The 20,558-nt window shown below is 46.1% G+C and overlaps 1 protein-coding gene across 1 annotated transcript in view; it reads right to left on the bottom strand.

Moving 5' to 3' along the window:
* The window catches only part of LOC137340963 (apolipophorins-like), a 163,479-nt gene that overhangs the window by 8,792 nt on the left and 134,129 nt on the right, over positions 1–20,558 (bottom strand). The window contains exons 23-26 of the mRNA XM_068003772.1: positions 19,107–19,276; positions 18,381–18,455; positions 11,846–12,005; positions 8,278–8,357 (exon numbers count right to left, since the gene is read on the bottom strand). Coding sequence (XP_067859873.1) covers positions 8,278–8,357; positions 11,846–12,005; positions 18,381–18,455; positions 19,107–19,276 — 485 coding nt within the window. The remainder of the gene's footprint in view (positions 1–8,277; positions 8,358–11,845; positions 12,006–18,380; positions 18,456–19,106; positions 19,277–20,558) is intronic.

Below are 20,558 nucleotides of genomic sequence, written 5' to 3'. Positions count from 1 at the left end.
TAGCGTCAAGGTCAAGCACCCCCAAGTCAGATATTGTACAACCCCAAACACATGCCTCAGTTCCAACCTCAGAAGAGCAGTCCCTGCTATGCAAGTGTCACAATGTTTCTCATTTTACACACCATCCATGCTTTAGTCGCTCTGAAGTGAAACAGTCAATTGACTGGATTGAGACTGCGCAAACTGATTTCACATAAAACTTTTAAAGCACAGCAGACAGGGGAGGCTCTCATTCCATCGGTCTGAGCTGGATTTAAACTCAGGTCTTAGAGGTGAAAGGTCCAACCCATTACATTACCCAGTTCCCCAGGGGGCTCTCAATGGAATCATAAGCTATGGTTGCAAAGGGCACCCAACAGCCATCCATCCATTCATTCCCTCGTGACCTTTAAAGAATGTAGGAAGCCTGGACTGCTGAGTAATAAATGCATCACGGGTTCCCCCATATAATGTGCATTAATGTGCAGGATTATATTCTGTGGTCTGAATCCACTTGCACATTAATAGAGAAATAAGTACCGAACGAGGAAAAGTATGCTTCCTGTTCACACATGCATTCAGGTCAACATGTGACCTGATGGCCACATGGGCTCCATCTATACTGCCCAGGACTCTTGGGAAGACGGTAAGGTGGTAACAGTTCTGTGCCCTCTCCAATTGGCATCTCCTTTGCACTTACCAAGGTTGTTTCCCATGGCAACTTATAGGAACATAGGAATCGCGAGGCGAGGAAAGAGCAAGACCCATCTATTTCATCTTCTACCATCCTGATAGTTGTGCTCAGTGTGAAGACAGGACTTTGTCTCCACAAAGACTGTGCGATGGTCACTCCTACCAATACTGTCATGGATACATGGCTTGCTTAGATGGGTATAAACTGCAGACTGAAAGTATCTGGTAAAAATTTGGCAGTGAAGCTTATTGCCAGAGTGTCTTTCATAGCAATGAGTATAGCTGCCCCTTTCCTTGAGGTTATACGTCAGTCAGCCTACACAAGATGTCGTAACTTGGTTACTGCCTTTACAGTGAAGCAGAGGGAACAAAGATAGGTCTCCTTTGACGTACCCAGGTCGGAGTCACATTATCTGTAAACATGGGTACTTGGGTATTGATGGTAGCGAACATACGACCTACATGACCCTGTCCTTGCCAATCGACCTGTCGCAGATACATCTATCCATGACAGTATTGGTAGGAGTGACCATCGCACAGTCCTTGTGGAGACAAAGTCCTGTCTTCACACTGAGCACACCGTCCATCGTGTTGTGTGGCACTACCACCGTGCTAAATGGGAGAAAGTCAGAACCGATCGAGCAGCTCAAAACTGGGCATCCATGAGGCGCTGTGGGCCATCAGCAGCAGCAGAAATGTATTCCACCACAATCTGTATCCTCATGGCCCGGCATATCCCTCACTCTACCATTACCAACAAGACAGGGGATCAAGCCTGGTTCAATAAGGAATGTAGAAGAGCATGCCAGAAGCAACACCAGGCATTCCTGAAAATGAGGTGCCAACCTGGTGAAGCTACAACACGGGACTACATGCATGCTAAACAGTGGAAGCAACATGCTATAGACAGAGCTAAGCGATCCCACAACCAACAGATCAGATCAAAGCTCTGCAGTCCTGCCACATCCAGTCGTGAATGGTGGTGGACAATTAAACAACTAACGGGAGGAGGAGGCTCTGTAAAGATCCCCATCCTCAATGATGGCAGAGCCCAGCGCGTGAGTGCAAAAGACAAGGCTGAAGTGTTTGCAACCATCTTCAGCCAGAAGTGCCGAGTGGATGATCCATCTCGGCCTCCTCCCGATATCCCCACCATCACAGAAGCCAGTCTTCAGAAAATCGGATTCACTCCACGTGATATCAAGAAATGGCTGAGTGCACTGGATACAGCAAAGGCTATGGGCCCGGACAAGATGCCCCAGCTGTAGTGCTGAAGACATGTGTTCCAGAACTAGCTGCGCCTCTAGCCAAGCTGTTCCAGTTCAGCTACTACACTGGCATCTACCCGACAATGTGGAAAATTGCCCAGTTATGTCCTATCCACAATCCGGCCAATTACCACCCCAGTCTACTCTCAATCATCAGTAAAATGATGGAAGGTGTTGTCGACAGTGCTATCAAGCAGCACTTACTCACCAATAACCTGCTCACCGATGCTCAGTTTGGGTTCTGCCAGGACAGCTCGGCTCCAGACCTCATTACAGCCTTGGTCCAAACATGGACAAAAGAGCTGAATTCCAGAGGTGAGGTGAGAGTGACTACCCTTGACATCAAGGCAGCATTTGACCGAGTGTGGCACCAAGGAGCCCTTGTAAAATTGAAATCAATGGGAATCGGGGGAAAACTCTCCCGTGGCTGGAATCATACCTAACACAAAGGAAGATGGTAATTGTTGTTGGAGGCCAATCATCACAGCCTCAGGAAATTGCTGCAGGAGTTCCTCAGGGCAGTGTCCTAGGCCCAACCATCTTCGGCTGCTTCATCAATGACCTTCCCTCCATCATACGGTCAGAAGTGGGGATGTTTGCTGATAATTGCAATGTTCAGTTCCATTCGCAACCCCTCAGATAATGAAGCAGTCCGAGCCTGCATGCAGCAAGACCTGGACAACATCCAGGCTTGGGCTCATAAGTGGCAAGTAACATTCGCGCCAGATAAGTGCCAGGCAATGACCATCTCCAACAAGAGAGAGTCTAACCACCTCCCCTTGACATTCAACGGCATTACCATCGCCGAATCCCCCACCATCAACATCCTGGGGGTCACCATTGACCAGAAACTTAACTGGACCAGCCATATAAATACTGTGGCTACGAGAGCAGGTCAGAGGCTGGGTATTCTGTGGTGATTTACTCACCTCCTGACTCCCCAAAGCCTTTCCACCATCTACAAGGCACAAGTCAGGAGTGTGATGGAATACTCTCCACTTGCCTGGATGAGTGCAGCTCCAACAACACTCAAGAAGCTCGACACCATCCAAGATAAAGCAGCCCGCTTGATTGGCACCCCATCCACCACCCTAAACATTCACTCCCTTCACCACCGGCGCACAGTGGCTGCAGTGTGTACCATCGACAAGATGCACTGCAACAACTCACCAAGGCTCCTTCGACAGCACCTCCCAAACCTGTGACCTCTACTACGTAGAAGGACAAGGGCAGCAGGCACATGGGAACAACACCACCTGCATGTTCCCCTCCAAGTCACACACCATCCCAACTTGGAAATATATCATCGTTCCTTCATCGTCGCTGGGTCAAAATCCTGGAACTCCCTACCTAACAGCACTGTGGGAGAACCTTCACCACACGGACTGCAGCGGTTCAAGAAGGCGGCTCACCACCACCTTCTCAAGGGCAATTAGGGATGGGCAATAAATGCCGGCCTCGCCAGTGACGCCCACATCCCATGAACGAATAAAAAAGTATCGTTGGACCTGAAGATTTTGTCCACTCATGAATTAATCCTCATAATCCAATTGAAGCAGCACTATGACAGCAACAAAGGGATTCACATCTTCCCAACTTTGTTAGCTATAATTTGTACTGTTGGCAATTGTCAATACTTCAGGAAAGTTTTTCTTAGCAAGCTGAAGCAATAAAAAGTTATGAATACACATGGGGAAAAGTAGGCAATTTGTTAAATGCATTAGTAGATAAAAGTTCATTGCCAAAAAAAGCTACACTTCAACAGCAACTGAAACACCAGCAACCTTGATGTAAGTATTAGGCTGAAGGAGGACAGGCCTGTTGAGTGTTCATGTGTCCATTTTACATGGGTGATCCGTGTGCTCGGGATCGTATCGTCCCCCAAAGGCACAAAAACTTGATTTAAATAATTTGAATATGTAAATGTAGGTTTGATTTGCCAGTGGCACTGCCTCCTTTCTCCTACCAAAATTGGACTCTTCACAAATCAGCAGGAAAAGATCGGGGCCTGACTTTGTCCTTATTGGTGGTCTGGACTAAAATCCAGAGTCATGAGTTCAAATCCCGCCACGGCAGCTGGCGAATTTAAATACAATTAATTAATTAAATTCAATTAATTAAATAAAATCTGGAATTAAAATACTAGTATCAGTAATGATGGCCATGAAACTACCGGATTGTCGTAAAAACCCATCTGGTTCACTAATGTCCTTTAGGGAAGGAAACCTGCCATCCTTACCCGGTCTGGCCGATATGTGACTCCAGACCCACAGCAATGTGGTTGATTCTTAATTGCCCTCTGAAATGGCCTAGCAAGCCACTCAGTTGTAAAATCTCGCTACGAAAAGTCATAATAAGAATAAAACCGGACGGACCACCCGGCACCGGACACGACAACGGCAAAACACCAAGCCCAGTCGACCCTGCAAGGTCCTCCTTACTAACATCTGGGGACTTGTGCCAAAATTGGGAGAGCTGTCCCACAGACTAGTCAAGCAACAGCCTGACATAGCCATACTCACAGAATCATACCTTTCAGCCAACGTCCCAGACTCTTCCATCACCATCCCTGGGTATGTCCTGTCCCACCGGCAGGACAGACCCACCAGAGGTGACGGTACAGTGATATACAGTCAGGAGGGAGTAGCCCTGGGAGTCCTCAACATTGACTCTGGACCCCATGAAATCTCATGGCATCAGGTCAAACATGGGCAAGGAAACCTCCTGCTGATTACCACCTACCGTCCTCCCTCAGCTGATGAATCAGTCCTCCTCCATGTTGAGCACCACTTGGAGGAAGCACTGAGGGTAGCAAGGGCACAAAATGTACTCTGGATGGGGGACTTCAATGTCCATCACCAAGAGTGGCTCGGTAGCACCACCACTGACCGAGCTGGCCGAGTCCTGAAGGACATAGCTGCTAGACTGGGCCTGCGGCAGGTGGTGAGCGAACCAACACGAGGGAAAAACTTACTTGACCTCGTCCTCACCAATCTACCTGTCGCAAATGCATCTGTCCATGACAGTATTGGTAGGAGTGACCACCGCACAGTCCTCGTGGAGATGAAATCCCGTCTTCGCACTGAGGACACCATCCAACGTGTTGTGTGGCACTACCACCGTGCTAAATGGGATAGATTCAGAACAGATCTAGCAGCTCAAAACTGGGCATCCATGAGGCGCTGTGGGCCATCAGCAGCAGCAGAATTGTATTCCACCACAATCTGTAACCTCATGGCCCGGCATATTCTTCACTCTACCATTACCAACAAGCCAGGGGATCAACCCTGGTTCAATGAGGAGTGCAGAAGAGCATGCCAGGAGCAGCACCAGGCGTACCTAAAAATGAGGTGCCAACCTGGTGAAGCTACAGCTCAGGACTACATGCATGCTAAACAGCGGAAGCAACATGCTATAGACAGAGTTAAGCGATTCCACAACCAACGGATCAGATCAAAGCTCTGCAGTCCTGCCACATCCAGTCGTGAATGGTGGTGGACAATTAAACAACTAACGGGAGGAGGAGGCTCTGCAAACATCCCCATCCTCAATGATGGCGGAGTCCAGCACGTGAGTGCAAAAGTCAAGGCTGAAGCGTTTGCAACCATCTTCAGCCAGAAGTGCCGAGTGGATGATCCATCTCGGCCTCCTCCCGATATCCCCACCATCACAGAAGCCAGTTTTCGGCCAATTCGATTCACTCCACGTGATATCAAGAAACGGCTGAGTGCACTGGATACAGCAAAGGCTATGGGGCCCGACAACATCCCAGCTGTAGTGCTGAAGACTTGTGCTCCAGAACTTGCTGTGCCTCTAGCCAAGCTGTTCCAGTACAGCTACAACACTGGCATCTACCCGACAATGTGGAAAATTGCCCAGGTATGTCCTGTCCACAAAAAGCAGGACAAATCCAATCCGGCCAATTACCGCCCCATCAGTCTACTCTCAATCATCAGCAAAGTGATGGAAGGTGTCATCGATAGTGCTATCAAGCGGCACTTACTCACCAATAACCTGCTCACCGATGTTCAGTTTGGGTTCCGCCAGAACCACTCGGCTCCAGACCTCATTACAGCGTTGGTCCAAACATGGACAAAAGAGCTGAATTCCAGAGGTGAGGTGAGAGTGACTGCCCTTGACATCAAGGCAGCATTTGACCGAGTGTGGCACCAAGGAGCCCTAGTAAAATTGAAGTCAATGGGAATCAGGGGGAAAACTCTCCAGTGGCTGGAGTCATACCTAGCACAAAGGAAGATGGTAGTGGTTGTTGGAGGCCAATCATCTCAGCCCCAGGGCATTGCTGCAGGAGTTCCTCAGGGTAGTGTCCTAGGCCCAACCATCTTCAGCTGCTTCATCAATGACCTTCCCTCCATCATAAGGTCAGAAATGGGGATGTTCGCTGATGACTGCACAGTGTTCAGTTCCATTCGCAACCCCTCAGATAATGAAGCAGTCCGAGCCCGCCTGCAGCAAGACCTGGACAACATCCAGGCTTGGGCTCATAAGTGGCAAGTAACATTCGCGCCAGATAAGTGCCAGGCAATGACCATCTCCAACAAGAGAGAGTCTAACCACCTCCCCTTGACATTCAACGGCATTACCATCCCCGAATCCCCCACCATCAACATCCTGGGGATCACCATTGACCAGAAACTTAACTGGACCAGCCATATAAATACTGTGGCTACGAAAGCAGGTCAGAGGCTGGGTATTCTGCGGCGAGTGACTCACCTCCTGACTCCCCAAAGCCTTTCCACCATCTACAAGGCACAAGTCAGGAGTGTGATGGAATACTCTCCACTTGCTTGGATGAGTGCAGCTCCAACAACACTCAAGAAGCTCGACACCATCCAAGATAAAGCAGCCCGATTGATTGGCACCCCATCCACCACCCTAAACATTCACTCCCTTCACCACCGGCGCATCGTGGCTGCAGTGGGTACCATCCACAAGATACACTGCAGCAACTCGCCAAGGCTTCTTCGACAGCACCTCCCAAACCCGCGACCTCTACCACCTAGAAGGACAAGAGCAGCAGGCACATGGGAACAACACCACCTGCACGTTCCCCTCCAAGTCACACACCATCCCGACTTGGAAATATATCGCCGTTCCTTCATTGTCGCTGGGTCAAAATCCTGGAACTCCCTTCCTAACAGCACTGTGGGAGAACCGTCACCACACGGACTGCAGCGGTTCAAGAAGGCGGCTCACCACCACCTTCTCGAGGGCAATTAGGGATGGGCAATAAATGCTGGCCTTGCCAGCGACGCCCACATCCCGTGAACGAATAAAAAAAAAAGTCACAGGACTAGGAGATGCTGTCGAAACAAGTTTGGCAATTTGCTGCACTGCATCTTGTAAAAAGTACATACTGCAGCCACAGTCCGCCACTGGTGAAAGGGGTGGATACTGAGTTCAACAGCAGAGGTGCTGACCATGTGGACTGCACTGTTCTGGATGGTGTTGAGCATCTTGAGTATTGTTGTGGTTGCATGATGAGTATTCCATTACACTCCTGACTTGAGCCTTGTCGGTGGAAAGAGCATGAAAAGATCATGAGGTGAGCCATTCATTGCAGAATATCCAGCCTCCACCCTGTTCTTGAAGCCATAATGTTGATATATTTGGTCCAATTAAGCTTCTGTATATCCTGAAGCAGCAAAACCTTTTTTTATTCAAAAAGTCAAAAATAAAGACCATCAACAGCCTGTCCCTTAAGTCTGATTGGGAATTAAATTTGTCTTGGGCAGTCGTGCAAAACGGTGGGGTGGGGGGTTAATCGGCAGTGATGGAAAAGAAAACTGGGCAGGGTGTAAATCGGGCGGGGTGTAAATCGGGCAGGGTGTATAACAGGCAGCCGATTTGCTATCACCCATTTTGCGCTACCGCCCAAAAACAATTTCACCCCCATTGTGCCTGAACAGCAGGTAGGAACCAATAGTGCCAGGTTTTTGGGGGGCAGTTTGCCCCTGAATTTCACCCAGCGCTATTAGAGGAAATTAGAGCAAAACCCTCTGACATTCATTTGCATGAAATTTATATTGCTGCACTCCACCCATTTTGAGAGCCAGATGTAAACATTCACAATTCTCTCTAAATCAGAACATAATCAAAATCGCCACAAAAACTGCAACAGCAATCAACGACAGACTAACTGACTTTGTAGTAACTATTACAAATTGATTGATGCTGGAATTAAACTTCCCACATATAAATTTAGACCTCTAAGCTGAAAGGGATAATAATGACAATCCACATTAATACATCAGGGTAATACGTGCCCCAAATATAGCGTAATATAGGCACTGTTGTGAGAGTAACTTGCCAACAGTACCTTAACATAATACAAGTCTTTGTCATCTATGAGAATTTCCAGCAGTCCTGTGCGAGAATGTTTCATTTTTGTAATTTCTCCTGCAAAATCAAAATCAAGGGCATTGACTATATGCATAACACTTGAGACAATATGACTACAGCTGTATTGTAAAACTGTCCAGATGATCCCGAATCTATTGAAAGTTTTACTGTGCAGGTGTGGAGCAGAATCCAGCTGCAATAATGTCAACCTTCCCACAATTAAGTGCACAATAGAAAAGCAATAATAGCCTCCCATGAGGATACTGTCGAGTGTAATAACCTAGGTTTCATCCAATAAAAGTAATTAGAGGGCATGTCAATTGACTTCAAAAAGGTACTGAACAAATATTTGCCTCAACAACAACTTGCATTTATATAGCATCTTTAACGTAATAAAACATCTCAAGGCATTTCATAAGAGCGCTATCAGACAACGACAGACTAACTGACTTTGTAGTAACTATTACAAATTGATTGATGCTGGAATGAAACTCCCCACATATAAATTTAGACCTCTGAGCTGAAAGGGATAATAATGAGCAACACAAAGAGATATTACGACAAGTGACCAAAAACTTGATCAAAGAGGTAGGTTTTAAGGAGCGACTTAAAGGAGGAGAGAGAGGTGGCGAGGTTTAGGGAGGGAATTCCAAGCTACTGATGATTGCTGGGATGAGTAGAAATGTAAAAAAACTTTCCTGAACACTGAAGGGGTGGATTTTCCTCCTTTGCATTTGGGCATTAAATGATTATCTTTAGCACAAATGGATAGCAAATTGGGTAGGCAATCCCCCCCCCAAATCCCCAAACCTAGTACTTAGCACTAAAAAACAGAAGAGGAAAATGTGCCCCTCTGACTCTTGCTTTGTTAGAACACCACCAATGGAATGCAATGAGCAGCAGCCAGCAGATGACAATCCTCCTCCAGCTAAGACCAATTGTACTACCCCAATTATCACCTGAGGCCAGGTCTTTTAACACAGACTGGGACTGAACGTTGGACCTTCCATGCCTGTATGATTCCGATCTACCTGGGCAACACACTTAGGAAATGGGAGCTATCCGCAGAGCCTCCGTGATTATGACATTTTAATCAACTCACAACCATGGTGAGGAGCAAACAGTCTAACTGTTATGATGTGGAAATGCCGGTGATGGACTGGGGTTGACAAATGTAAACAATCTTACAACACCAAGTTATAGTCCAACAATTTTATTTGAAAATCACAAGCTTTCGGAGGCTTCCTCCTTCATCAGGTGAATGTCAGGAAATCCTTGAACCTTTCGCATTTATATTCAGAGAACAATACCTGGTGATTACAGATAATCATTCCAACTGCTCGTTGTCAAGGCAATCAAAGTGTTCAGACAGAGAGGTGTTACCTACAGGACCACCAAATATACAAACGGCCAGAACACAAAACAGAGAGAGAGGGGGAGAAACATCTGAAAGGAAGAGAAAGACTGAAAATGACCCGTTGAATTAAAAACAGATAACTTTTATTCGCTGGTGGGGTTACATGTAGCGCGACATGAACCCAAGATCCCGGTTGAGGCCGTCCTCATGGGTGCGGAACTTGGCTATCAATTTCTGCTCGACGATTTTGCGTTGTCGTGTGTCTCGAAGGCCACCTTGGAGTATGCTTACCCGAAGATCGGTGGCTGAATGTCCTTGACTGCTGAAGTGTTCCCCGACTGGGAGGGAACCCTCATGTCTGGCGATTGTTGCGCGGTGTCCGTTCATCCGTTGTCGCAGTGTCTGCATGGTCTCGCCAATGTACCAAGCTCCGGGGCATCCTTTCCTGCAACGTATGAGGTAGACAACGTTGGCCGAGTCACAGGAGTATGAACCATGTACCTGGTGGGTGGTGTCCTCTCGTGTGATGGTGGTATCTGTGTCGATGATCTGGCATGTCTTGCAGAGGTTGCCGTGGCAGGGTTGTGTGGTGTCGTGGACGCTGTTCTCCTGAAAGCTGGGTAATTTGCTGCGAACGATGGTCTGTTTGAGGTTGGGTGGCTGTTTAAAGGCGAGTAATGGAGGTGTGGGGATGGCCTTAGCGAGGTGTTCGTCGTCATCGATGACATGTTGAAGGTTGCGGAGAGCATGGCTTAGTTTCTCCGCTCCGGGGAAGTACTGGACGACGAAGGGTACTCTGTTGGTTGCGTCCCGTGTTAGTCTTCTGAGGAGGTCTATGCGATTTTTCGCTGTGGCCCGTCGGAACTGTCGATCGATGAGTCGAGCGTCATATCCCGTTCTTACGAGGGCGTCTTTCAGCGTCTGTAGGTGTCCATCGCGTTCCTCCTCGTCTGAGCAGATCCTGTGTATTCGCAGGGCCTGTCCATAGACGCTGAAAGACGCCCTCGTAAGAACGGGATATGACGCTCAACTCATCGATCGACAGTTCCGACGGGCCACAGCGAAAAATCGCATAGACCTCCTCAGAAGACTAACACGGGACGCAACCAACAGAGTACCCTTCGTCGTCCAGTACTTCCCCGGAGCGGAGAAACTAAGCCATGCTCTCCGCAACCTTCAACATGTCATCGATGACGACGAACACCTCGCTAAGGCCATCCCCACACCTCCATTACTCGCCTTTAAACAGCCACCCAACCTCAAACAGACCATCGTTCGCAGCAAATTACCCAGCTTTCAGGAGAACAGCGTCCACGACACCACACAACCCTGCCACGGCAACCTCTGCAAGATATGCCAGATCATCGACACAGATACCACCATCACACGAGAGGACACCACCCACCAGGTACATGGTTCATACTCCTGTGACTTGGCCAACGTTGTCTACCTCATACGTTGCAGGAAAGGATGCCCCGGAGCATGGTACATTGGCGAGACCATGCAGACACTGCGACAACGGATGAATGGACACCGCGCAACAATCGCCAGACATGAGGGTTCCCTCCCAGTCAGGGAACACCTCAGCAGTCAAGGACATTCAGCCACCGATCTTCGGGTAAGCATACTCCAAGGTGGCCTTCGAGACACACGACAACACAAAATCGTCGAGCAGAAATTGATAGCCAAGTTCCGCACCCATGAGGACGGCCTCAACCGGGATCTTGGGTTCATGTCGCGCTACACGTAACCCCACCAGCGAATAAAAGATATCTGTTTTTAAACTCAACGGGTCATTTTCAGTCTTTCTCTTCCTTTCAGATGTTTCTCCCTCTCTCTCTCTGTTTTGTGTTCTGGCCGTTTGTATATTCGGTGGTCCTGTAGGTAACACCTCTCTGTCTGAACACTTTGATTGCCTTGACAACGGGCAGTTGGAATGATTATCTGTAATCACCAGGTATTGTTCTCTGAATATAAATGCGAAAGGTTCAAGGATTTCCTGACATTCACCTGACGAAGGAGGAAGCCTCCGAAAGCTTGTGATTTTCAAATAAAATTGTTGGACTATAACTTGGTGTTGTAAGATTGTTCGAACTGTTATGGTACTGGTTCCACTGGACGTCATTACTTTTTACTTGTGCAAAACTTTAAGAGATCTATATAATTGAAGCTACACAACACAGCTCACCATCTATTTTTATCCTTTTCTTTGGATGAATAATTTTGGCTGACAGTTTCCTCTTTGAGTAGTTCAACTGAAAATCAACAGCTACATCTCTGTTGATGTGTGACTGTGGGGTTCCCATAAAAAAATGCAGTACAGCCTCAGCGGGAAACCAGGTGTTTTTCTGGAAGAGAAAAATGCAGTTGTCAGATAAATGCTGTGTAGGGTTTAAGTGTTCCATGTGTTGAGGAAATATTTTTAAAAACACCAACAAGCAGAATTGTTAACACAGTGCTCAAATACAATTTGGTATCAATATATTTCAGTAAAGTGCTCCCAGAAATGTTATACTTTGGCATTGTTTTTTAACAACTGTTTAATTTATGACATTTACCTTTTACATGATCCTCTAAAAACTACACGTATATATTTTAGCATAACATAAATGATCATGAAAAACTGAAGTCAGTAAATTAGAGAATGATCTCAGCTGATTACTACAATCACCTCTAAATACTGATATGAATTTCATGCTCCAATGATAAACTATCAACCCAGAGATACTCACTAGCAAGTAACTGAAAATAAAAATTATCCCTCAAATGAGGAGGAATGAATATCTTCAAGCATCACAGGAACCAGCAATCTGTGTAGGCCTCCCCTCAAAGTAGCATAAATATAATGCTCAATGACTATTAAAATGTACAACATATACACTTTAGAAGACAATTTTGTTGTGTTTTTGTACTTTTTTTTTAGTTTCAGCTATTGACAATCTGGATGGTGTTTGAATACCTCCCAGTCATTGTGCGAATTGGCTTCCACCTCCCTATAGAAGATTTCTGATTGCCATTTTGAAAACTCGGTCAAGTTGGAAATGATGGGCAGTCACAGCACCATCAAGCAAGCACTTCAATAACTCGTCATATGTTAGTTTAACTTTCCTGCTGCTCGGCCTTTTATTCTTAAAGTATTAGAAAAATTAGCAAATGTCGTCAGTGCTGAAATACAAACTGTTGCACTGTCCACTGATCATGGGGTAACTGAGCATTTCACTTATTTCTCAAACCATCAGTTAATTTTACAAAGCCAAAGAGGCACAAAGACAGAAATTTCACCCAGCCTGTAACAAATTGATAAAAAAAAACTAGAACATGGATTCTAGCTCCAGAGATTGAGTACACTGGGAAACATTCTCATTCCCTGCATCTAAATTGTCCAAATTGTAAGATCATTATCTATATATCATTTATGAGGAGACATTCCCAACATTAACCAAAGAAAATGGGGATAAACTCGAATATGCTTACTAAGCTATGCTCCATGGGCTCCCTGACTAGGGAATTCATGTAAAAATAATTACTTAAGAGTCAGAGGGGGTAAAATTCGACTTTGGAAGGGGTGCAAAGTGAGCGGTAGCGGATTGGCCATCTGTTATACACCCTGCTCGATTTTCCTTTCCAATGAATACAGCAATGTTGTAGTGTGAAAGGGACAGCCTTACTGTTTTCAGAGCTCCGAGAACCACCTCAAGAGGTGGTTTTCTTTGGCTGGATTTTATATGTGGTTTTATTCTACATGACCTGCTTCATTAGATATTTGCAAATTTTTTCAGGCTCCCAGAAGTCTCACATAACAGGATTGTGACAAAAAATGAAGCTTTTTTGTCTAAGATTTAGCTTGGTATTGGCTTTTTAATTCTGTCATAGTAATTAAGGGGTTAAAAACCAGTTTCCGAGAATTGAGCGGGTGGGTAGATATTCGTGGGGAGACCTGGAAGCGGACTGAGTGCGTCGCAATCTGCGATCACAACTCAACTGAAGGTAAGTATTTTTGCTTCTAGGTTTCCCATGTGCCAGGCAGCCAGGTTGACAGGCTGTCTGCCTGTCAGGAGGGAACCTCACCTCCTGACTCCCCAAAGCCTTTCCACCATCTACAAGGCATAAGTCAGGAGTGTGATGGAATACTCTCCACTTGCCTGGATGAGTGCAGCTCCAACAACACTCAAGAAGCTTGACACCATCCAGGTCAAAGCAGCCCGCTTGATTGGCACCCCATCCATCACCCTAAACATTCACTCCCTCCACCACCGGCGCACTGTGGCTGCAGTGTGTACCATCCACAGGATGCACTGCAGCAACACGCCAAGGCTTCTTCGACTGCACCTCCCAAACCCGCGACCTCCACCACCTAGAAGGACAAGGGCAGCAGGCACATGGGAACAACACCACCTGCACGTTCCTCTCCAAGTCACACACCATCCCAACTTGGAAATATATCGCCATTCCTTCATTGTCGCTGGGTCAAAATCCTGGAACTCCCTTCCTAACAGCACTGTGGGAGAACATTCACCACACAGACTGCAGCGGTTCAAGAAGGCAACTCACCACCACCTTCTCAAGGGCAATTAGGGATGGGCAATAAATGCCGGCCTCGCCAGCGATGCCCACATCCCACGAACGAATAAAAAAAAAGGAGCCGTGCATTGGAGATGGGGGAGGAAGGGAGAGAGACTGTGGGCCGTAAATCATTTTTAAATGATTCAAAAGAAAAACAGAAAAGACAAAATAGAGTATATCATTTAGAAATAACAAGACTAAAGTTTAAACAGCAAAATGAAAGAAAAAACATGAGAAAAATGAAAAGACAGGAAGTCAATGTGTAATTATTTTAAAAAGTAAGTATTTTAGTAGTTTATTGTTATATTACACTAATAACATTATTGCTAATATCTGAGCATTAACATTAATATTAAAGCTTGTTTCACTGTCACTATGTGTAAGCTTAAATCTGAAAAAAAATGGTTAGCTCAGGAGCCTGAAGTTCCAGAGCTTTTGGCAGTCAAACAATCCAATACCTGTTGAGGCTACTCCAGTGAATCGATCTTTATTGGAAATACTACAAATATTAAAAACTGGTGGCTGTGATTAAAGGTCATCCAGGGATAAATTATAAATTGTGGAATCATTTTCGAGAAGGAAAGGAGAAAGTACGGGTAATGAAAGGATGCTGGGATTGGAGGAATGTTTCACTGGTGGGAGAGAACGGAGGAAGAGGTAGAGGAAAACAGCAGAAATAGGGAGGAGACAAGCAAAAATAAGTAAAGGGAGACTCAGAAGAGAAGTGTGAAACAAGCTGTTGTGTGAAATTAAAGTAAGCAGCAGTAAGGGGAAGCAGCAGAGCAGCAAAGAAAAGGATGGCAAAGGATCAGACACTGGAAGAAATCGGAGGGGTGGGGGGACGTGGACGACATCAGGGGGGCCTTGGAGAAGATCGGGGGGGGGGGGGGGGGGGTGAGATCACCATCGGGGAGTTTTCCACCATCAGGATGGGGGTGTGTGTCCACCATGGGGGGGGGGGGGGGGTCGGCCGATTGCGGAGATCCTGTCGCGCCAGGTAAGCTTGTTGGGCCTGGATGAAGCACTCCTGCTCCACAAGCAGTGCAATAAAGGCACTCACCTCATGGATCCGGCCCTTCACACCTGCTTTCACTTGATGTGAACCAGAAGTGATGGGAAACCGGAACAAGGAAGAGAGAATTCATCCTATATTTATAATACACAAAATGTTAAGTGCCCCAACTATCGCAATGAGGTACACTGCCCCTTTAAGTATCGGCCCGCCGGCTTTAAGTGCCGGTGGGACTTCCAGGTGTCTGTTGCGCCAGAGCATCCTAAATACGCCTGGGTCAAAAGCAGAAGTGGGCGCTTTAGTGACATTCACTGCCACTCGTGATGAAATGTGGATAGCTGACTGTCCCAGCAGGTCAGTGAGGACCAGAAGGCACATCTGTGTAAACTTGCTGAGCCTGAGCCTGAGCCTGAGCCTGAGCCCGAGCCCGAGCCCGAGCGTCCTCATGCACTTTTTCTTCTGTGAGGTCCAGGGAGCTGTATCTGTTCTGATAGATCAGCTGCATGCGGTAGTTTGTTCTGCAAATGGTTTACAGAATGCCTGTGCTGCACTGTGGTGCTGCTCTCTCCTCAAAGTCCTGCTGGACAATGAGATAACAGGCAGGCAATGGCTGCTGCACCTCTGCTGTGGAGATGAAAACTGTTGTCAGTGAAAATTAGAAATGCTGCCCTTTTTTCATAAAACGAATTCACAGGTCTGTGAGTATTGAAGTCAATTGTAATTTTAACTCTGCAATCTGCCCAAGTTTGTCCAGACTGACCTTTAACAAGATGGACTGTGTTTTTTTCTGCTAATTTCCATAAACAGATGGAAGCAAGGCTTAGAACTGTGGTAAAAATGGGTGAAAATTCCTTTCCACATTCCAGTAGTCTTGCTTACTCAAATCTACTTTTTTGTAAACACTAATACCTACAGGCAAATATAGTCCCATTTCTGTAAACAGTTAAAAAGCAATAATAAGGAGGTTTTTTAAACTGAAAAAACACTTCAAACATACTGTGATTGAGTCTTCTTGGCTCGAACAATTTGAGCAGTCTCCATCTGACCACCAGTGTGATCTAAGAGCAGTGCAGACAACAGACATATTCACTGCTAAGCTTACAGCTTGACATTAGATTTTTCTCACAAATTCCGAGGGAGCAAAGGGACGAGCACTCCCTGCTTATGAATGTAAATCTCGAATATTAAGCTTTCCAGAAAAATCAACTGTCCTATTAATCAAATGATAAACTCATTCTCATAGCTTTCCATTGACATTTCATTAGCCACACTGACAAAGTTCAGCTAACTGAAATGTTCTATACTGAAATGTAAACCAAACAATGGACTGTGTCATTATATTATAGAACCTAAGACGAGCAAAATGGAACTACAGAACTAATTTTGGCTCCATGTAACTTATTATTCTCAAGAGCCAAACAGTAAACTACTAAATTGGCTGCAATTCAATACATAGATAATAAGGAATAGCTCCAAGTGAATTATTAGGCTGTAATTCCCATTGACAGCTTCTCATGACTTTTGTAAAACCACAGTGGATTACTCTTGAGGTTCACTCAATGGCATCGTATCATTTATAAGACATTTTCACTTATTATTGAACTGCAGTCTAGTGGTCTGGCAGCCCATAGTCTGTTGGAAGTAGATATTTTTGCAGTGTCATTGGAAAATAAAAGTAGTGACACATTGGCCCTGATTTTAACTGCCCCCACCTGGTGGAAACCAGGCGGGGGGCAGTTAAAATAATGGTGTCTGTTACCCCCACCGATCCTGCTTCCTTCCCGCTGTATCCCCATGTTAACCTGCTCGTTTACATAGAATGTACAGCCCAGAAACAGGCCATTCGGCCCCACAGGTCCATGCCGGTATTTATGCTCCACACCAGCCTCCTCCCACCCTTCTTCATCTAACCCCATCAACATATCCTTCTATTCCTTTCTCCTCATGTGTTTATCTAGCTTCCCCTTAAATGTATCTATGCTAGTCGCCTCAACTATTCCATGTGGTAGAGAGTTCCACATTCTAACCACTGTCTGGATAAAGAAGTTTCTCCTGAATTCCCTATTGGATTTATTAGTGACTATCTTATATTTATGGCTCCTAGTTCTGGTCTCCTCGCAAGTGGAAACATCTTCTTTACATCTACCCTATCAAATCCTTTCATAGTCTTAAAGACCTCTATCAGGTCACCCCTCAGTCTTCTCTAGAGAAAAGAGCCCCAGCCTGTTCAATCTTTCCTGATAGGTACAACCTCTCAGTTCTGGTATCATCCTATTAAATCTTTTTTGCACTTTCTCCAACGCCTCTATATCCTTTTTATAATATGGAGACCAGAACTGTTCACAATACTCCAAGTGTGGTCTAACCAAGGTTCTATACAAGTTTTACATAATTTCTCTGCTTCTCAATTTTATCCCTCTAGAATTGAACCCCAGTGCTTGGTTTGCTTTTTTTATGGCCTTATTAACCTGCGTTGCTACTTTTAGTGATTTGTGTATCTGTACCCCCAGATGCCTCTGCTCCTCTACCCCATTTGGACTCTTATTTTCCAAGGATCATGTGGCCCCCTTATTCTTCCTACCAAAATGTAATACCTCACACTGATCTATATTGAAATTCATTTGCCAATTACACGCCCATTCTGCAAGTTTATTAACGTCTTCCTGTACTTTGTCGGAGTCCTCCTCGGTATTAACTATACCCCCCAATTTGAAGTCATCCACAAATTTTGAAATTATATTTCCGATTCCCGAGTCCAATTCCGATTCCCTTTTGAACAGGCAAGCGGGACACCTGCAGGAAGAAAGCGGGGTTACTGTTTTAAACATGCAGATTGGGTCTGATGATGTCATCAGGACCTGATCTGCGATTTCAACCTGAGGCCTGGACGGAGGGGAAAGGTGGGTCAGTGTCTGCATCCCTCGGAGCTGAATCCTGGGCTAGAAGCGGCCTAGGAGGTAACTTTTAAAGATTTATTTTATGTTTCCTTGGGGACCATGAGGGACAGATGTGCTCCTCCGGCCCTCACAAACAAGCCTTGGGCCTCCCTTGCACTGGGCTACTCCCCTCCCCTGATCGTGGCACCGTTCACAGCCCCCCCCCTTCCCTCCCGAACGTGGCCCCACTAACTGCCGGGGACCGTCCTCACGGATCCCCAGCTGCAGCCTTCTGCCGTCTGCACGGTCTCCCGCTGGCTGGCCAGGCTGTCAATCTGGCTGGCTGTCTGTCAGGCAGGATTCTGCAGCATTTTATTTAAATCAGGCCCTGCCGTTAAGATCAGCAGGACCTCCACCTCCCCGGCCGTGCTGGGTTTTCGATGTGCTATCGCGCTCCCCCGCACCATCCCCCCATCCCCCCCTCCCCACCCACTTCCCCAATAATATCGGGGCCATTCTATCAGATTTGATAACTTTTATGATGTAGGATCTGAGTGAATCTCAGGACAGAATTTGTGTGTTGCCAAGTTATATTTTAACTGTAAATTGCAGTAAAATGGACAAGCTGGTTTATGGCAAAATGTTATTTTTAGAATCTAGTTCCTAATTTGCTTACAGTTTAAGTCACTTAATTGGCTCATTCCAATTCACTGGACACTTCTTCCCTTCCTTGAAAGCCACAAATCAGTAAAATTAGCAGTAGTATAGATAGTAGAAATACCTGCAGTATTTCACTTACAGCATCAACACAACAGGTAAATGTTTAGCTCCAGTTACTGCAGTGATTGATATAGTGAGGCACTCATTAGTTCAATGTGATCACCTTCAAAACAGTTGCAGAGTTAATTTTGGGGCCTAAAACCGGTACCTGCTTGGGTCCAGTTATTTCTTTTTCTTTTTTGCCCAGTACAGTGTGTGGCATCAAAAGGGAAAGATACCTGTGTAACGTAGGAGTAAGCTGCCTCCAGCAGATACTGCTGTAGTCCTTTGTCGCGCTTTATCAGCATAACAGACGCTTCAGCAGGGCCAGACAGCGGAAATGCAGGACCAGAGGTTTCCGAGGGATAAGACATTTCAGAACAAATCTGCCATCCAATTTGTCTCGATACTATATAGGGAAACAAAATATCATTTTTAAGTAGTGTGTAGGCGTAATACATAAAGCTTGGGAACAGATCATCACCATCTCCACAAGGCTCACCATAGAAGTCTCACAAAAAGTATGCCACAGCAAGGGTAATGTTATTGAAGGGAATGTTTTAGATGTTTATACCATTAGAGAGGAAGCCATGAATAATTACTATTTGATTTCTGGTAAATAGTGAAGTGAAGGTCCAGTAAACATATTCTACACATGCAGTGCATTAGTAGGTAGATGTATTAAACCAAGTAATTCAGTCAATTAATAACCCAATTACATTGTAGTGGTGCTGCAGACAACAACTCTGACATCAGCAGCAGTGCTGTAGTGTAAAGGGGCCGGTCCAGGACTGCCAAGAAGCACCTCAGGAGGTCCTTTCTGTGGCTTCTCCAAAGGTAACAGCACTGGCAGGACAAATCTAAACTCTGCCACTGGCAGTGCCAGACACCACCAACTGGACTGACCATTCGCCACGCAATGATGTTTCTGCATTGGTGGCCTTCCCCAACAATTGCAACTGTGTGCAGTTGTTTCTCTGTAGGGATCAGTGTTATGGAATGTAAATAGAGCAGATTCCATAAGACTTAGAACTCCAACAGATACACATTCAGACAACTAACATCAAATCCACTGTCCACCTCAGTAGGACTGCACTCGCTTGGTTCTACACTTACCTATCCGATCGTAGCCAAAGTATCTCCAATAATGGCTTCATTTCCTGCCCCCGCACCATGACCTCCAGAGACCCCCAAGAATCTATCCTTGGCCCCCCCCTCTTCTTCCTCTACATGCTGCCTCATGGCGACATCATTTGCAGACATGGGGCTCAATTTTGGGTGAAGGAGTGGGAGCGTTGGGGCTCCGAAAATCGCTGAAATCCCGAGTGGGTTTGGAGCCCGGCTCCAACCCGCTGACTTCCAGGTTCCCCAGCGACGAGTTTGGGTGTGTGCGCACCTCCCGAACGTGGAAGTCCCACCGGCAATTAAATCCAGCGGGATGATAAATTGCATAGTTTGTCAGATAGTTGAACTACTTGATTGACTCGACATTTTGGCAGGGGTGCGATTTGAAGCATCCTCAGCGTGTTTCCCGTGCTGTGGGAAACACTCCCTGTTGCAACAGACGTGTTTCAGCCAGCAGCCAGTGGGAGATGCAAAGGATTATTTGACAGGTGGGGAGAAAATGTAATTTATTGCAGCAGGGCACTCTGTCACTTCAGACAAAGTTTTGGCTGCAAGACCTTTGTGTT

The sequence above is a fragment of the Heptranchias perlo genome, chromosome 22 (genome assembly GCF_035084215.1).
Source record: "Heptranchias perlo isolate sHepPer1 chromosome 22, sHepPer1.hap1, whole genome shotgun sequence".
NCBI lineage: Eukaryota > Metazoa > Chordata > Chondrichthyes > Hexanchiformes > Hexanchidae > Heptranchias > Heptranchias perlo.
Note: the sequence above shows the minus strand (reverse complement) of the source record. Positions and strands in the feature narration are given on the sequence as shown.